This window comes from Pleurodeles waltl, chromosome 6 (genome assembly GCF_031143425.1).
Source record: "Pleurodeles waltl isolate 20211129_DDA chromosome 6, aPleWal1.hap1.20221129, whole genome shotgun sequence".
NCBI lineage: Eukaryota > Metazoa > Chordata > Amphibia > Caudata > Salamandridae > Pleurodeles > Pleurodeles waltl.
Window position 1 is genome coordinate 653,278,235 of NC_090445.1, and position 18,790 is coordinate 653,297,024.

At 41.4% G+C, this 18,790-nt stretch overlaps 1 protein-coding gene across 5 annotated transcripts in view; it reads right to left on the bottom strand.

Moving 5' to 3' along the window:
• The window catches only part of PPFIA4 (PTPRF interacting protein alpha 4), a 3,105,259-nt gene that overhangs the window by 1,996,076 nt on the left and 1,090,393 nt on the right, over positions 1–18,790 (bottom strand). For all 5 annotated transcript variants that reach the window (XM_069239004.1, XM_069239005.1, XM_069239003.1 and 2 more), the window contains one exon: positions 17,532–17,633. In XM_069239004.1, coding sequence (XP_069095105.1) covers positions 17,532–17,633 — 102 coding nt within the window. The remainder of the gene's footprint in view (positions 1–17,531; positions 17,634–18,790) is intronic.

Here is an 18,790-nt window from a genome sequence, read left to right on the forward strand (position 1 = left end):
CAAAAACAGAGTCCAGCACACATCAACAACCTGGGGAACAGAGGCAACAAGTTAGGGGAGACCGCGCCAAGGATGCCAAGTCTAACACCATCGTAGAATTACACTGCATCATTGTGCCCCAGTGAGCCAAGGTAAAAAAGGGACCAAACAAAATACTATGAATTGAAAATGTGTACAATTATAAGCATCCGTATGCATATTTGTGCAGAACATATATGTTATATCCCGATTCTGTTAAAAATCCTATATGTATTTATAAATTGGCTGTGTATAGATATCAAACTGAAATTATTGTACAGACAAAAAATTGTTGTGTTAAAATACATTAAAAAGCATCAGATGCTCAGTTTGAACAGTCGCGACAATTACGCAGTGCACAGTTCCTTAGCCATATTTAAACCAAAACCTTCTTTACTGTTCATTTCCAGGATATATCTTGTTCCCAGTCTCCTAAGTTCCTTTTCCCTATACCCTTCTCTTATGTTTTCTGGGACTTGTGCTATCCAGTTATACTTTATCAGTGTACCATCTCTTTCCCTAAGTGTCTGGCTACAGGATAGGTACAGCTGTTGTCTTTATAATCCTCAAGTGCTGTAAAATCTGTTTATGTGTAGGTAGTGTAGTGCTGCCTACATAACATAGGTTTTGGGGCAAGGACATCTCAAGATATACACACTGTATTCACTTTTACATGTCTGTCTCTCTTACACTTTTATATTGTTGTCAAAAAGAGTCACAATGTTGGTGATGTTTTCCCTTGTTGGCAGGCTCTGCACTTCATACATTTAGTGGAACCTTCTGTTTGAATCAATCAAGTGTTTTTGTTTTAGTTGATATACAGATGTTAATTCTTACCAGTTGATCTCTCATAGATACTGGTCTTTAAAAGCACATTAGAGGGCATTTAGAGGGCATTTAGGTGCCAACTGCCCAATTACTGGATTCTTCTATCTTATTAAGTACCAGTGTCTATTCAATGCTGCCCGTACTTAATGGTGTATCTAGTTATACATCTATGTGTGTTTTCACTTAAATTGTTCTGTTTGGCAGTATATCGCATCCTCTCTCTTTTAGGTTGCCAGGTTTTCCTGGATGCTGCTTCTACATTGTCCCCTGTGTAGCACCTCACTGTTAACTTTACTTTCATCTCTTTTTCAACCTCCCAATATTTCCAATCGGAGCTGCAAACTCTCCTGACTCTGGAGATATCCCCAAAGTTGATACTCTTAATCAGTGGGGTGGGATGAGCACTACGGACATGTATTATGTTGTTCCCAGCCAGGGGCTTGCGGTAAAGTGTAATACCAAACTTGTATTCATCTACCTTCTCTACAACGCAAAGAAATTCTATCTCACTGTTACTAGTTTTAGTGGTGAATGTTAAATTCAACTCATTTTGGTTGAGTTCTTCTACAAACTCTCTTCTGGCTAACATATGAGACCCTTTCCCAAACAAGAACAGGTCATCTATGAATCTCACCCACAAAATAATACATTCTGACCATTTCTCCCTCATCCTTCCTCCAATCACCTGAGCCTTCCACAACCCGTATGTAAATTTGCAAAGCTGGCACAAAGCAGGTGCCCATCGCTGTTCCCCTAGGTCGTTGAAAAACTTCTCCACTGTACACAAAAGAATTCTTAAATAAGCACCATTCTACCATTTCCAGCAGCATTTTGTTGTATTCCAAGTATTTAACTGGCCTCATCTTCAGAAAATGTTTGATAGCTGCCAGCCCATCAGTGTGTCTTATACTAGTATAGAGTGCTGTTGTATCCATAAGTAGCATGCCCTCCTCCCATGTGATATCAAAGGTTATGCACAGACAATCTGCAGTATCCTTGATATATGATGGTAGGGTGGCTACCAAAAGAATCAGAACAAAATCAATATATTTACAAACATTCTCGATTAGGCTGTCCTGTGCTGCTATATTGGGATACCCTGGAGGAATCGCTTTTATTTTATGTACCATAGGTATGAGGAAGAATATGTGAAGTTTGGGGGTTTTTATGAAACCCATACTCATACCAACTTAGTAGACCTTTGTCTCTCCATTTTTTTACTTCACCAGTAAACCTCTCTTTTACATGCACATATTCTGCCATAATGATCTTACTATAACATTCCTTATCATTAAAATGTTTGTATGCCTCCTGCATATAATCATCCAGTTTCCACAAGACTACATTACCACCTTTGTCTGAGTTTCCCACCACCACATTATCAGCGCTCTTTAATTTCTGAATAGTGGTATTATACAAGTATACATTTTAGTTTTAGATTGGTAAAAGGTTTCTGTCTACAGTGCTCTGTTGTATAACTCTTAGTTCTTTAATCATGGCAGTGGAAAATCTATTGATATTGTTGTGAGGAGTCTAAGAGATATATCTGGATTTGGGTCTAAAGTCATATATATTACCTACTGGCAGTCGAGAGTAGGTAGTTATAGTTAGGACCTGGTTTTCATAGGAAGAACTTTTTTTGTTTTGATAGTAACCTTAACACTGTTTTAAGAATCCTCATGAAATTTCCAAAACTAGTAACTTCAAGTGCTGTCTGGAAGATTTTGGGGTGGTCTGGGGTGATCCGTCAAGCAGGGGCCAAGAAAAAAAGGGGAGGCAAAACACGTTTTCCTCATGCAAATTCCCATATGGATTTCAGACAAGACTACAGCCTGAACTGCTTAATCGCATTACACCAAATTTGGCAAAAAGTCAGATCTTGGTCTAGAAAGAGTGCTTTTTGTAACTTGGTGTAAATCTGTTCAGTCATTATGGAGTTATTAGAGTAAAAAGATTTATGTATATCTAGAGATGTGGCTCCAACATGGTGGATCCATGCACCAACAGCAATGCCGCGATTAGCTGTCTGAAGCCTGAGAGGAAAGTTGCAGCCGCCTTTTTGTGCATCAGGATCTGGTTCTGAGGGGGAAAAATAACACAAAAGTGATAGAAGAGGACTGGGTACAAGTACCTTGATCCTATGGGACTGATGGAGGTGTTGTGAGGGACCCTCATGGGCAAGACTTTGTCTAAAAAAGTGTTGTTACTGCACAAAGATCTGGAGATCCACTGTAGCCCTCAGCATGACCCACTGTGTGCTCTGCAGATCCAGACCCCAATGAAAAAAGCACACCCAATCACAGATCCACATACTCACTCACACACCCTTTTACACACCCACACAATCACTCACAAACCCCTTCAAACATTTATACACACAAACCCACACACCCATGCAGCTACTCACACATGCACTCACACACCCACTTACACACCCACACAACCACTCACCCACCCATACAGCCACTCACAGACCCTCAAAACAAACCACTAAACTCACACACCCACACAACCACTCAGACACCAATTCACAAACCCAGAAAACCCCTCACAGACCCCTCACAGACCCACACAGCCACTCACATACACCCTCTTTCACACAACTCACTCACACACACCCTCTTTCACACAAACCACTCACACACCCATACAGCCACTTACAAACCCACTGACAGAACCACAAAACCACTCCCACTCATGCACCCACACTCATACACACAGCCACTCATACACCCACTCACACACCCATACAGCCATTTACATACCAACTAACACACCCACTAACAGACCCACAAAACCAATCACAGTTCCAGTCAGACACCTACTCACACAGCCACTCCCACTTCACTCTCACACCTATAAAGCCACTCACACACCCACACAGTCTCTCATATAGCCACCCCACACAGGCAGCAATAAACGTATAGAACTTGCAATAGCATATGTTTGAATTAAAAGTTTTGTTGTTTTAGTAGTGAATGCATTTTTTTGGTTGGGAACGGATCCCTAAATGATCAAATAAACAAAAGAAAATGAGCATTACCTTATTTTTTAAATTTTTAGTTTTAGAATATATAAGAATGAATGTGTGAATAAAATGTATTTATAAAAGTGTGAAAAGTTATATTAGTAAATTGAACCTGTGGGTCAAATTTTAGTACAATTTATATACAAAAATGGTGAAATTCACTTAAAAACACAACGGTTACAGTGATGTTATAGTTAGGAAATAGCTTTAAAAACAGAGAAAATCTGTGAAAAAAACAAAGGTTACAATGACATTATAGTTAGGAAGTAGAATAAAAAAAAAAAAGCTGAGATATTCCCTGAAAAAAACAAAGGTTACACAGACGCTAATCATTAAGCTCTGATACACACACGAAACCAGAGAAACTCAGACCCAAATAACTATAACATACACCCCTGCCATGCACTGTTTATGACCTCACATATTACATCACTCATAATATGGTCACTGTGAGTGTTTCGTAGAAGTTTCTGACACCAAATGATATTTGCTGAGTTACTGCATAAGTAGATATTCTTTCAGTAATACTGAGGTTTTAGTATTTCATTTAGAAATTGTGTTTCTGGTTGGCAGAGGTATGCACCCTATCCAAGAAGGAACCACAATCCTAGTCAGGGTAAATCAGATAAACACCATGAATTAACTTGTGCTCACCCTCTGGTAAGCTTGACACAGAGCATTCAGGCTTAACTTAAGAGGCAATGTGTAAAGAAGTTGTGGAAGACTTAAAACAGTATGACAGTGAAAACACCACAGAAAAAGACACAAAGTTAGAAAAATAGAGCTTAATTGTATGAATGAAACAAGACCATAGGACACAAATCAAATAAGACAAGTCAAGATATGAATTTTTAAAGATTAAAATGCAATATAATGCTTACAACCATAAAGGTTGAATCCAAAGGTTCAGGCCAACCACAATGAAGCGGCTGTCGGATAGAGGCCCCAATTAATCCTGCTGAAGTTTTACATTCTCAAAACTTGAGCCAAAAGTCCCGTTTGTGGGGAAGAAGTTCACTAGGAGCAAGGAGAGCATCACTGCCAGTGGTCTGCGGTTATAAAGAGTAGGTCGGGCATTGTGGATGGGCGGGCTGGAGCCTCGCAGTCGAGAAAGGAGGTGACATGGCACTGTACAAAGGCAGGTGACGTTTGAAACAAATGTTAGAACCACACCAGAGAACCTTAAATAAAAGAACTGAAAAACTAAAACAATAATGAGGAACAGGCTCAAAGAAAACAAAACTGTACCAACACATCTCTTTTGTGTATATTGTCTAAAATGGCAATTTTGCGTACTTCAGTACAAAATGAATTATTCCATGCATTTCAAATTGTGAAGCATTGCGTGTCTTTAGCAGTTTCAGATGGAAAATACCAATTTCCAAACAGCAAGGTGTAAAAATTCCTGATAGCTGGTGGCCCTGGTAATTTGGAACTTATGAGCGGCTGCTAGCATACACAAACAGTGTCAGGAGTAGGTGCAATAAAGCACACAAAACAGTAAGTCACAAAGAGGCCAGTGATGTGTGTCTCAGGTGGTGGTTTGGAAGCAGACCCTTGTGTTGTAGGCTGGGGTTGTCAAGACCAGTCCTAGGGTTTAGTGGGCCCATGGCAGAATAGCATCATGCATGATCCCTGTAAGATATGCAATCACAGGAAGTGACATCACAGAAGTGACATCAATTGAACATTAATATTCTGGAATTATTGAAGCAGCTTTGCAAGAACCTACCTACCTAGTGTGGATATCATTAAAATGGCTAAAAATATAAATAATAATCATAATAAAAAATGTATATATTTTTTAAAGCTGTATCACATGAAAATACATAACATTAATCAAACGGGCTAAAAAGATAGGCCTAGGTCTCTACAAAACTGATATACTTGCCACAATGTTCACTAATTGTTTCCAGATAAGGGCACAATTAAAATTCCAACTCAGATTGTCCTAGAACTATAGAGCAGGACTTCAAGTGACTCTGGGCGCCCCTTTGTGCTAGTGGAGTTCAAGATATAGCATTTGGGTTGCAGCAAGCATTAGGGATCAACACAAACAGCTAGATGTGGTAAGTGACCTGCATAAACTGCAGCAAACAGAATATAAGAGTAGATGACACAAATGTCATACACAGGTGGTGTGCAAATATATTGGCAGGCAGAAGCACCAACGGCTGGCCCACACCTGCCCACAGACTGACTCTGTGCACAGCAGCCTTTTGGGTTGTGCACCAGCAGCCAAGCCAGCTCAAGCAAGGATTTTATCCACTGTAATAAAAAAATCTTCTCACCAAGTGGCCTGATCAGAGTCAACTGTGGATTCTCTATCTTTCATACTTGAATCTAGCCCCTTTTTTGGGCCTTGCAGCACTTTAGTCTTGCAGGGTGACGGCTGTCCATTATCACTTTGCAGGACACTTTTCACACAGAGAGATATGGTAAGATGTTTGCTTGGTACTGGAGGACTATTAGTCACAGAACACATTTTTGTTGTTTCATTCCATTACCACTTGCTCTAAATCAGTCCCTTTTAAAAGACGTAGCTAAGCTGGCTGAATAAGGTGCTGATCTATTATTATAAACATTACATACATATTTGAGTTCCAGTACCTTTATCACTTCCTGGAGTAAGATTTGACTGCTCGCTATTGCCACTTTTGTGGAGAGACGTTTCCAAAAGAAATAACTCATAAACATGAAGTAGTCCTAAGTTCTGAAACAGCAATTGTAAACAATGGTACCACCACAGATGCTGTCAATTAATCACCTATCACCCCTGACCTACAGAAAAGGTCTCACAGTATACTTCAGCTTTTTTTTCTTTTACAAAAAATGATTGTGGGACATTTGAGAAAAAAGGTAGCAAAGAAATGTCTGGCAACGGAGAGAAGCTTTGAGCCATCTGAATAATTTTTGAGCAGAGACACAACCACAGCACCTTTCATTATTACAATGGTAGGAGCGTATGACAAGGCAAGCATGATAATGCAAAGGGGGGTTATGCAGGAGTTATGATCTCTAGATCTCCAGTCATGACATGCAGAGTAAAGGGTCACACTGGGACAGAGATTTAATAGACGTTCAAGAGGAGTAGTAGAGTAGACAGAGAGCAGGCTGAAATTTAGCAGACACATTGTGAATGGTTTAAGATCACAACCCTTTGTGTAGGATAACACATGCATCTCAAAACTAAGACTTTTTTTTTACATTACCTTCAGGAAAACAAAGAGAGTTTTTTTTACATCTTCTCCAGCCTCTTACTTTTTTTGTTGATTCTGCCCACTTACATCCAGCTCACCCCTCCATGCTCTACTTTTCACCTCATCTCTTGCCCAGCCTATTTACTACTCCTGCTGCTTCAGCCCCCTCTTATATCCACTTCACCCCTGCATGATCGCTTGTTCACATCTCTCAATAAGCATGTTGCATACTCTCTCAGATTCTGTCACTCTTGCTTCTATCTTTTCCCTTAATGCTCTACTCCTTTCCCCTCATCTTTCCACCCAACCTCTCATCTTGTCTTGCCTCAACGTTTTTGCTGGTTCTACTCTGCTGTTTCTACTATCTTTACAACTATCTCTCCCTTTTCCATAGCCTCTTTTTGTTGGTTCTTCCCCTCTTACATCCACATCTTCTCTTCATTTGCTGATTGTTACCACTCTTCTGCCCCTAGCCTCTTACCTTTTTTCATCTGTTCTCTTCCTTTGCAGTCATCTCGTCCCTTCCATCCTCACATTCTCAAAATATTTTCTAAATTTTTTGCATGGATTCTGCCCCTCATAAAATTACTCTCTTTTGTGTGCTACTATAGGTGGCAAACCACTGAAAACTCGAGTCAGAGGCCTGGCTCTGCTCAGTTCAAAGAGCATTGTAACCGGAGCCCAAAGCTTTCACAGGATGCAATGTGGCCTAGTGCCTACGGCTGTCCACTATGCATCAATGTGGGAAGGCTTCAATACCTGACTCTGCTCAGTATCCTGTGAATCCAGGCAAATCTCTGTGCTGGGGAAAATATTACTGTAGTCTGTGTCTGTTGTGAGGCATGTCCATGGCCTATATTCATGCTATGTAAAACTGCTGAAAATACAATGTGTACCCTGCCTGTCACCCAGACTCTAGTCTCATCCTCCAAGAATTAAAGGTGAAGAATTTAGTGACATGCCATAAAGAGATACCCTTGTAGTGGCTGACTTACACTGTGAGAAACTGGAAAATCTAAGATCAATCCTGGCTTTCCAACTTGACCAAACTCTGTGATCCTAGGCAAATGCTTTATTTCACCAAGCTCTATTTTGTTCATTATCACACATCAGAACATATTCAAACATGTGCAGTCAGGGTGTGTGCTGAACAAACACTTCCTTTGTTTGATGCGGTAGACTGTTTAATTTTGCCACCTTTTAAATAAGAATGTAGCTGACATACAGGGTACACGTGAACCATGACATGCCTCTTAGTCAGTGCCACTGGAACTATTAGTTTTCATGGTTGCTGGGTTTTCCACATAATTATGGATTTGTCGCATTTGCCACATAGGCCATCAGCTTCATAATCTGTAACTTAAAAAAAAAAAAAAATGTTTCTAGCTCAAACATATCAAACGTTACTAAAAAAACACGTGTCGCTGTACAGTGGGAAGTCCTTTGCAAAAGTTAACTAGTCACCTTTATATTGCTAATCGCTGTATTTGAGTAAATGACAAAACAATGAAGCAATACTATCACTAAATGTGCCACACTATGCCAGATTATCTTCCTTTTTTGCTGCATGAATTAGTAAACCCAGTCACCTCATTTGGCACTTTCCTGCCACATAATTCCAGTGGCCATGCTCTTAGTTCACTAATACCATTATGACCAGGGCAGGGCCAGAAATGTTTTTCAAGTCATATTTAAAAACTTTTACTTTGACTAAATGACTCTCAGTGCAGTGATATAATCCCATGTCCCAAAGTAAAATGCTTGTGTGTGTTAAAGAAGTGTGTGTGTGTTTTTTTGTATTTTTTATTTGATAATGCCTGACTCCGTTTCCCCGATCCTAGGTAATACGACATTTTTATTTATTTTGATGTAATCCCTGAAGACCTCCTGCTTTTCATTCACAGAAGGGCAAGGCTCACTTCACACCTAAGGGCCCATCTAATCGCTGTTATCATGCAAATGCAGTATTTAGATTTCTGATGCCCTTTCAGCCAATGGCTTTGAGACCCAGGGAAGGAGGCCCCCTCTTCCTTGGGCCTGGCAGCACTGAACCACTACTTCTTCCGGAGCCTGTAACACTGATGTTTTCTAAACTGTGGCGCGAGGCCCCTTAGTTATGAGTAGGCATGGGGCCCCGTGCAGCTGCCCACACTCCTCATGCCTAGTGCCAGCCCTGGGAGTTGTGATTCCTGAATAAACACTTCTGCTTTTCAAGGTTGTGGCCATAGTAGTGGGTACAGACTACAATTTGGCCATGGGCCACTTGTCATCCCAAAGCAAATCCAGTGCGTAACAAAGGCACCCCCTCAGCCCGCGTGGTGTGGGGTGGAGCCCCTAAGCTCCAGAGGGCCCCTTCAGCTCAGTACTCTGGCCTGATGCCTCCTGAGTGAGCTCGGTGGGGGGGAGGGGGGTCCCTCTATTTACCTTGGATGGGGGCTCCCTCAAGTTTTGTTACGCTCTGCTCGTGCAGCTATTAAAAGAATGGTGATCGATTATTACGCCTGGGCTAGAGCCCACAATAATAGGATAAAGAGGAAGTTTAAGTTCCAAACGAGACAAAAAAAAATCTAAGAAAATGCTGGAGGAATTTACTGCAGCAACAGGTAACAAGCGCAAGTAATGCAGCACAAGATCCTCACTTCAGTCCATCTGACGCAAGGTCTATTGCCATTATGAGCACTGCAACGTCTGTTCCAGCAGCCATGTATGCTAGTAGTGTAAGCATGAGAATTGTAGTAACACGAGGCATGAGGTGAGACGCCACTTTACTAACTTGAGCATGAATTCCAGCTGCCATTCGGGGAAGTTAATGTTGTTCGCTAAGTTCTAGTGGCTAGTTGTTCATTCAACCGGGATCACGACATATGACATGTGATGTGTAAAACCACACAATTAGGAGAATAGGAACAATTAATTCACCATTGTTTTAATAAATAGAGTAAGAATGTCAAAGACACAAGTATCATTAACAAGAGAAATGTGTACTGAATTACAGCAAGGAGTGCTGCTGGCAACTGTTGTTACCTCTTAATGTTATAAACCAGCACAACCTTTTCTGTTCTTTCACCAGTACACAAGAATATGGTTACTGCACAATTATATACCTTGACTCCACAATTAGCCTTTCTGTCAGCCCTGGATGAGCCAGTTCTTAATTTCCCAGAGTGGAAGAGCACTATTTCAATTATTTGTCAACAGTAGATCAATAGCCTTTTTCTCTCGGAAAGAAAAAGCAAATCATTTCATATTCCCTTGAGCCTGAAGAATTACAGGGTTTTGAATATATGCAAAGAAAAGAGGGGAAGTAGAGGGTGATGTGTATAGCTGACTTAGCCCCCCATCATCACCACCACACAGTATGTATGATCACTGACAGATTTAAACTCTTTCACTATGAAGAGGAAAAGAATGAAACAGAATAAAAGTCTAGATTATTGGGGTTCTGTTCCTAAAAATGGCGATTACTAGAAAATGTGGTTTCTTTCACAAACAATTATAGAAGACCAGATTAAGATGCATACCAGCAACCCAGGGATCCAGGTCAGGGATGAGGGGATAGGAACTCCCAACTAATGGAATTGATTGCACTGGGAAAGAACACGGAAATGTGAAGACCATGGGGGTTATTACAACTTTGGAGGAGGTGTTAATCCGTCCCAAAAGTGACGGTAAAGTGACGGATATACCACCAGCCGTATTACGAGTTCTATAGTATATAATGGACTCGTAATACGGCTGGTGGTATATCCGTCACTTTACCGTCACTTTTGGGACGGATTAACACCTCCTCCAAAGTTGTAATAACCCCCCCATGTGTCAAAGCTGCTTTATCTAAGGAGAACACAATTGAAGGTGAAACAGTGAACAAAAGTTCTGAAACAAAAAACATTTACCAAACCTAAAATTAAAGTTAAAAACACAACAGTATAGAAACAATATCGGAAGACGCTATCTATGTGAGAATCCCACACAGTACAAAAGATGAACTGCCCAGCACTCAGTGCACTCAGTGCAAAATATTTGGAGCTGGTGTTGTGGGGCATTTTGCAGGATTTTGTCGGCGAAAGGGAAAGCAACAACAAAATAGTTTGTATAGCAGAGGCCATTTTATGTATATCAGAAAGTGATGAATGGTTCTAGGGCCGAAGATAGAAAGATGCATAGTAACAAACCAGTATACTGGATGGCAAGAGGATAAATGCCTATGCAAATAGTGGCTTATTCAGGATCTCCTTATATCATTGTAGCAGAACATGTGAAGGAACAGATTTGTGTGTGGAGAATTGGAGACAAACTAAGCATTGGATAGTAATCCAAAATGATATACGTCAGATAGCATTGACATGTTAGTACACCAAACCCTATTATTCCAATTTAAGAATAGAAAAGCCATTTGTAAACTGTATGTGGTAAAAGAGGGTCTTTCAGTCTTAGGGTGAAGGACCAGAGATCGCTGTATACAGTACTTGACCCCAAAAGTGGACAATAGGTGCCCAGCATTAGAAAATGTTCCTAATGTATTTAATGAGAGAATACAGAAATTAAAGGGCTCCATGCACAACATTAAATTAACATCAAATGCAGTGCCAAAATACACAAAGTGAGAGACATCCTTATGATAGTGCTGGATAATGTCAAAGCAGAACTTGAGAAGTTGGTTCCTTCTAAAATAATTAAGCTTTTTGAGTCACCTGCATGAACTTCTCCTCTAATCATAGCTACATTCTGTTTAATCAATTTCCCATGCCCACAATAAACAACATATTAGCAGTAGTGAAAGGTATGGAATGGTTAACCACATTGGATTTGTGTGCAACCTATCACCAAGTGAGCGTGCATTATGCTAGGTGAGCACCTATACCATTTATTACATCTTTAGTCATTTTTAGTTTCATTGCTTGAATTTGGAATTGACATCTGCTGCCATTGGTTTCTAAAGGCTTATAGTAGAATTGTTTGGAAACATGAGAGAGGTGGTCTGTTTTCAGGATGACATGCTAGTGGTGGGTAACGAGAATAAAAAGCACATTATGGGGGTCATTCCTACCCTGGCGGTCCGAGACCGCCAGGGTAGGGGACGGAGGAAGCACCGCCAACAGGCTGGCGGTGCTTCTGGGGCTATTCTGACCGCGGCGGTAAAGCCGCGGTCAGAAAAGGGAAGCCGGCGCTTTCCTGCCGGTTTCCCGCTGCCCCTGTGAATCCTCCACGGCGGCGCTGCAAGCAGCGCCGCCATGGGGATTCCGACCCCCTTCCCGCCAGCCTGGTTCTGGCGGTTTTCACCGCCAGAACCAGGCTGGTGGGAACGGGTGTCGTGGGGCCCCTGGGGGACCCTGCAGTGCCCATGCCACTGGCATGGGCACTGCAGGGGCCCCCTAACAGGGCCCCACATTGATTTTCAGTGTCTGCTTGGCAGACACTGAAAATCGCGACGGGTGCAACTGCACCCGTCGCACACCAGCAACTCCGCCGGCTCCATTCGGAGCCGGCTTCCTCGTTGCTGGTGCTTTCCCGCTGGGCGGGCGGGTGGCCTTTTGGCGGTCACCCTCCAGCCCAGCGGGAAAGTCAGAATGACCGCTGCGGTCTTTTGACCGCGGTACGGTCTTCTGGCGGTTCCCGCTTGGCGGGCGGCGACCGCCGCCCGCCAAAGTAGGAATGAGGGCCTATGTGCTAAAAGGAGGTCTCACAAATCTTAGAAAAGAAGGGTCTGACATCAGAAGTCTGAAAGCTGTCAGAGATGCACCAGCACCCAAAAGCAAGGATGACCCTACATCTTTCTGGGGGGGGGTATAATATTTTATTCTCCATTTGTTCAAGCACTTTCAGACAAGACATTTGGGCCTGGCAAAATTAACCTTTTGACAGGTCCAAATCTTCCGTTTTAATATAAACAAGTTACTACTAGGGTAGGCCCTGAACAACCCAGAGGGCAGGGTGCAGTGTATTTAAAAAGTATGACGTACTTTTAGGTTTCACATGTCCAAATAATGAAAATCTCCTAAATACATTCTCATCACTACTGCAAGGCCTTCTTTTCCCAAAGGATAACGTTAGAGTTACCTTATTACAGCCATAATTTCCAATTAGGAGCAGGTAGAGAGCTCATGTTTGGTGTCTAAAATATTGTAATTAAAAGTCCTCTTTAATGGTAGAGTTGGATTTTTAAGCATAAATCTGAAAATGACACATTTAAACGTTTATTGTCCAAACCATTTGGTGCCTGCAAGCCTGATCCTGGGTCACATGACTAAGTGTAGCTGGCAGTTGGTCTTTGTGGATTGCTCTCAGAGAGTGAGACAAAGGGATGATAGGTGTGGGCAGGATGGACCACTCTGAGCTAACAAAGTGGAAGAGCTGTCACTTACCTCACTTAAACATTACAATGGTCTTGCCTGAGCACACTCACAAAGGGTTTGTCACTAGTCTTTTGTAACCCCAGACATGTAGGTGCCAGGACAGTGAGGAAGGGGATGCCTGACACTCTGGGGGGTGGGGGAAATCCTCTAGAAACTGCCTCCGCTTCAAAGTGGGAACCAGGTATTAATGTTGGGCCCTTTGAGCTCTGCCAGGAAGGAGGATTGCTGTGATGCGGAAAGGTCTGCCACTCTACTGGACTGGTGTTCTGAAGGATTTAAGCTCTGCTGTGCTTACCTGCTGCTCCCTTGCCTAGGTGAGTAGGACTGGACCTGCATCTGTAATCTCGGGACCCAGTTTGATTACAATGGCTAGTTGACTGGCCTCTTGATCAGAAGCCTTAGGGACATAACAGGCTTCAAACCACCTTGAACTCAAGACCTGAACTCTGCCATCTGAGAGTTCAATGCTGCCAAGTGGTGCCATCCCAGTCCTGAACATTTGGAAGAGTGCCTAAATGTGCTCTGTCGGCCCATCTGTGAATTCAGCAGAACCAGCTAATCTCCTCTACTGCATGGCACAACCCCAAGCAGAATCGATGCATCACCTCTGCTGCGTGGATTTTCCTTTTCTTAGCACAAGGTCTTTGCATTGCATTCACAGCCTGTAGCTTCACATAAACCACCACTGCATGATGCATTCCCCAGTGCAGGCCCTCGCATCACAAGCCTCTTGTCAATGGCAGCCTCACTAAAAACGCAGGGCATTGCATCGCAAGGCCTACAGCTTCTTCAAACCAGCAGGTGTGTAACAAATCCTTGATGCAGGATTTAATTTTGCAAGCCCCTAATTGACAGTTCCCTTGATGTTGACGTGGCACCTCTTATTGCAGCTTCGCAACTCCTTGGAAATGACGCTGCGCAATGCATCTCCAACTTGGAACTCACATTGAATAGGCTGAGTGACACTTTCTCAATGTAGAATTCCGCAACTCTTCACAACCCTGAGTTAAAGTTCTGTTGTTCAGTGGACCTAACTGGTCCTTGTAGCCAACCTAGACTCGATTGTGGTTGGCCTGAACTTGTGACATGGCCCGTCTAGCCTGACCAGATTGCCACAGTTAGCACTTTGTGCTTTTTGGCCCTATTTTCACTGAAAACTTTAAAAGTGCATATTTCTGGTTCTACTGATTGGATTTTTGTTGCTTTAGTCTTGATTTATTAGTTAAAATGTACTTTTTTTTCTTATTTGGTGTGAGGGGTTTTTGTGTTGTGTTTTCACTTTATTAGTGTTTGAAGTGCTGCATAAATAATTTATACATGGAATTCAAGTTAAGCCTGACTGCTCTTCTCCAAGTTGCCAGAGGTTTAAGCACAGGCTATTTAGGGGTTGGCTTGTGAACTCAGCCTGACGAGGATTGTTGTTACTGCTTGAATAGGGTTTCACCCCCTTCAACCAATAAACCAGTTCCTCACAAATTCTAAATTTAGGTTTACATAGTCTAATAACTGTGAAATGATTTTCAAGATCATCAAGCATGCTTCTTATGAAGCTTCTCATTTTCAAGGTTATGATTTCAGTTTGAATACCATTATAACCACCAGTGCCCGCAAAAAAAGACTTAGGTGCGGTGCATTCACAGGTGGAACAACCTGGAAAGAAGGTTGTTGTTGCATGAGCTTCTAAGTCACTTTCTCCTGCTGCGGAGAGCTTTTCAGAACACTTGGCATGCATGTGGGGCTTGAACATTTCGGCAAATTCATTTAGGGAAAAAAAAAAAACGTTTGCTTCAAAGTGATCACAAACCCCTCACCAAGCTTCTAAATATTGAAGGGTTGTTAAACACATACGCTAATTTGCTTGATTGTCAATGCAATTACAAAACTTCATTTATGAGGTCAAGTATATATAAGATATATATTGCAGAATTTCTGAGCACAGTGTAAATTTCCAAGAACAAACAATGATGACTGGCAAGAGTACAGTGTGCTGGATATCATGCAAGTGAGATATAAAGTAGGGACCATAATAATAAAGGACAAATGTGTAAGTGTCTGTGGAGATGATGAAGAATTGAAAGTGGCCAGAGAATATATCAGAGAAGGATGGCCAAGTAAGGAGGCCATTACTAAACGTTCAAAGGGGTATGGGAAGTAAGTGATGAACTTTGAATATACTCTTACTTTCTACTGAGAGATAACATTGTGCAACCAGCTGGAGTGAGAAACAAATCTTTGTTTTTTAAGCCATGAAGGTCTTACAGGAATATCCATGACACAGAAGAAAATTAAAGATGTGTATTTGTGGCACAATATTAATTTGGAAGTATTGAAGCATGTGGATTTAGGAGAGCTGACAAAACACAGAAAACTTTAAAACTGCAGTTGCTGTCTTTACAGAGTGTATCCATTCCATGGGAGAGAATATCACTAGATGTAGCACTGGGGCTTTTACTGTGAGATGGTTCCAACAAGTACATCATAGTATTTGTTGATCTGTTTTCAAAATGGGTTGAGATGAGCATAGTTGATAAAGTAAACTTGAATATTGTGACTCATTTTCTTGAGGAATAATTTGTTAGTGATGAAATACCAGCCAGCATTTTAACAGATACTGGTTTGCAATTCAATTCTAAGGAGATGGTGTAATATTTAGATTGTTCTGATAGTAAGCAAATGGTAATGCTGTTGTATCATCCTTAAGATAACTAAGCAGTACAAAGTGCAATCGTGTGATTAAAGGATTGATTTGAGAAGGAGGTTGTGGGCATATCAGGTGATAAATCAAAGCTCTGTTGATGAAAGTTCATTTATAATTGTGCATGGATGGGTACTGTACTTGAAGAGCAAACCAAGGTGCACAAGCAGAGGTAGAGTGGTGGGATGAAACCCAGCATATGGAGGTGAAACACACAGTGTAATCACGAGACAAGTACAATAAATAGTAAAGTAGAATGTGTACTGTGTAGGGGTGCTCTTTATGAAACGTTGGGTCTTGTGTTCTTATCAGGCATTCTAGGAATTGAATTGGAAGGGAAGTGACAACAGCTGGTTGGTGGTGTGGACACATATGGTTGTGCTGTAGCCTTGGGGTCTGCTTCCTGAATAAACACTTCCCAAGATTTTGGCCAGGGAAAAGTGTACAGACATTGAAAGTATCGTTGAAGAAAAGCTCAATTAATGTGTATAGTGTAAAGTGGTTCTTTAAACACTACACATAATAGCACAATTAAGGAACAATGCCTCAAATGTAAATTAACTCTGAACCACCTGGAAAAAAGCACAACCCCCAAAATAGCAATAGTCAAACCTATTAAACAATGGGATATGCTCAGGCCCTAATTCAGAGTTAGATAATTCTTATCCCTGTGCAAATAATAATTTCAGTTCAGAATTATCAATTGTACAATAATTACCACACCAAGCTGTTTGTCAATGAATGATTTCAGAAGGTCAAACCTGCAGAAATCTATTGGGGGAAAAGTCTCCAAAAATGCAAATAGGTGGAATTTTTCTGCTAATAACGTATTCCACGTTCTTTTACTCATTTCCTTGAGGAAACCTGCTATTTACTTTGTGCATGTAGTAAATACCTCGCCCTTTTCCGACCTGCCTTGTCCTTTAACAACCTTTATACTTTCAGCAAAAAGGTCAACCACTTTTCATTATGTGGACATATAACTCTATCCAAAAAAACATTTTTAGAGCAAACCAAAAACGATTTCTAGGTCTGCTGTTAACCAAGATCTTTGATTTTACTTAAATTATATATAATAAACTTTACGTGGCCACCTCTCATTATTCAGTGGCTTGTTGTTTCATTCTTCCACTCACTACAGCATATAACGTGGTGCACTTGATCAGCCCATTTATACCATTAGCTAACCTCAGTGTGAGTAAAAAAGAACTTCTATTTCATAAAAGGCTCATCTGCTTTTTAGATTGTTCACAGCCCAGCTGCTCCCCAAATAAAAACAGAGGACCAAAACAAAACAAATTTTGAAAGACTCAAAAGGTTAGCAGCCAATCCCAAACCTGTAGGCTTTGCCAATGCGTGTTTTTATAAAGGCGGCAGTAATGTTGTAAAAAGTTATTTTGCGTACTTACCCGTGTATTATTCCGCTCAGCTTTCAATTCTGAAATCTCTTCTTCTTTCTCCAAAAGCTGTTCTCTGCAAACATTTAATTCCCTGGTCAATGTTGCAAATTCCTAAAAGAAAACAAAATAAAAACAGTTAGCAAATTCTTATTGTACAATGTTTTTAGAAAAGAAGAGCAAAGTGACTGACAAGTTCTTCACGATAATCAGACGATCCCCCTACTAATATCTAATGAAAGTAGTAGGACGGTTGTACTGTAATAGTATTAAGTGCAACAGTGCATTACTTAGAGGAGTACAATTTCCATCTTGGAGGCTAAACAACTTTGAACTTCTGTGTCATTGAACAACTGAAAAAGCCTCTGGGGAATGTCCGAATTGGCCTACCTGCTCCAAAGAAAGGCAAGAGACATTAAGGGCCAGATGTAGGAACCGTTTTGCATGTCGCAAACTGCAAAAATCGCAGTTTGCGCCATGCAAAACGGCCATCGCGATGCTGATTCACATTTTGCAAGTCGGTACCGACTCGCAAAATGTGAATACGACTCGCAAATAGGAAGGGGTTCCCTTCCTATTTGCGACTCGCACCGCGATGAAGAATTGCTTTGTGAACGCGAAAGCGGTCGCAAAGCAATTTGCAGTTAACACCCACTTGAAGTGGGTGGTAACTCATTCGCAAACGGGACCCCTTCCCCTTTGTGAATGTCGCTGAAAATATTCCACTGCCTACTCTGAAAAAATTAAACCAAATGGTTTCATTATTTCTTTGTATTGCAACTCGTTTTCCTTTAAGGAAAACGGGCTGCAATTCAAAAAAAAAAAAACTGCTTTATTAAAAAAGCAGTAACGGACATGGAGGTCTGCTGTCTCCAGCAGGCCACCATCCCTGTGAGTGCAGGGACTCGCTATGGGGTCGCAAAATGCGACCCACCTCATTAATATTAATGAGGTGGGTCTTTGCGACCCCATAGCGAGTCACAGACGGTGTCTGAGACACCGTTCTGCATCCGAGATTGCGACTCGGAAGTTGCGAGTCGCAATGACTCGCAATTTCCGAGTCGCAATCTCGGACCTTGCTACATCTGGCCCTAAATGATATATTATCAGCAACTGACAAGTAAGTAATGCATTCATGGCCAGCTAATGTTTTAATAGACATCTTTCCTTTTCCTGAGGAGTGAACTGGCATTTTTAAATGTAGCAGTCGCTAGGATTGTTTGGGCATTTAAGACATATAATAATTTAAATATTTGTTGCATAAGTGGTGC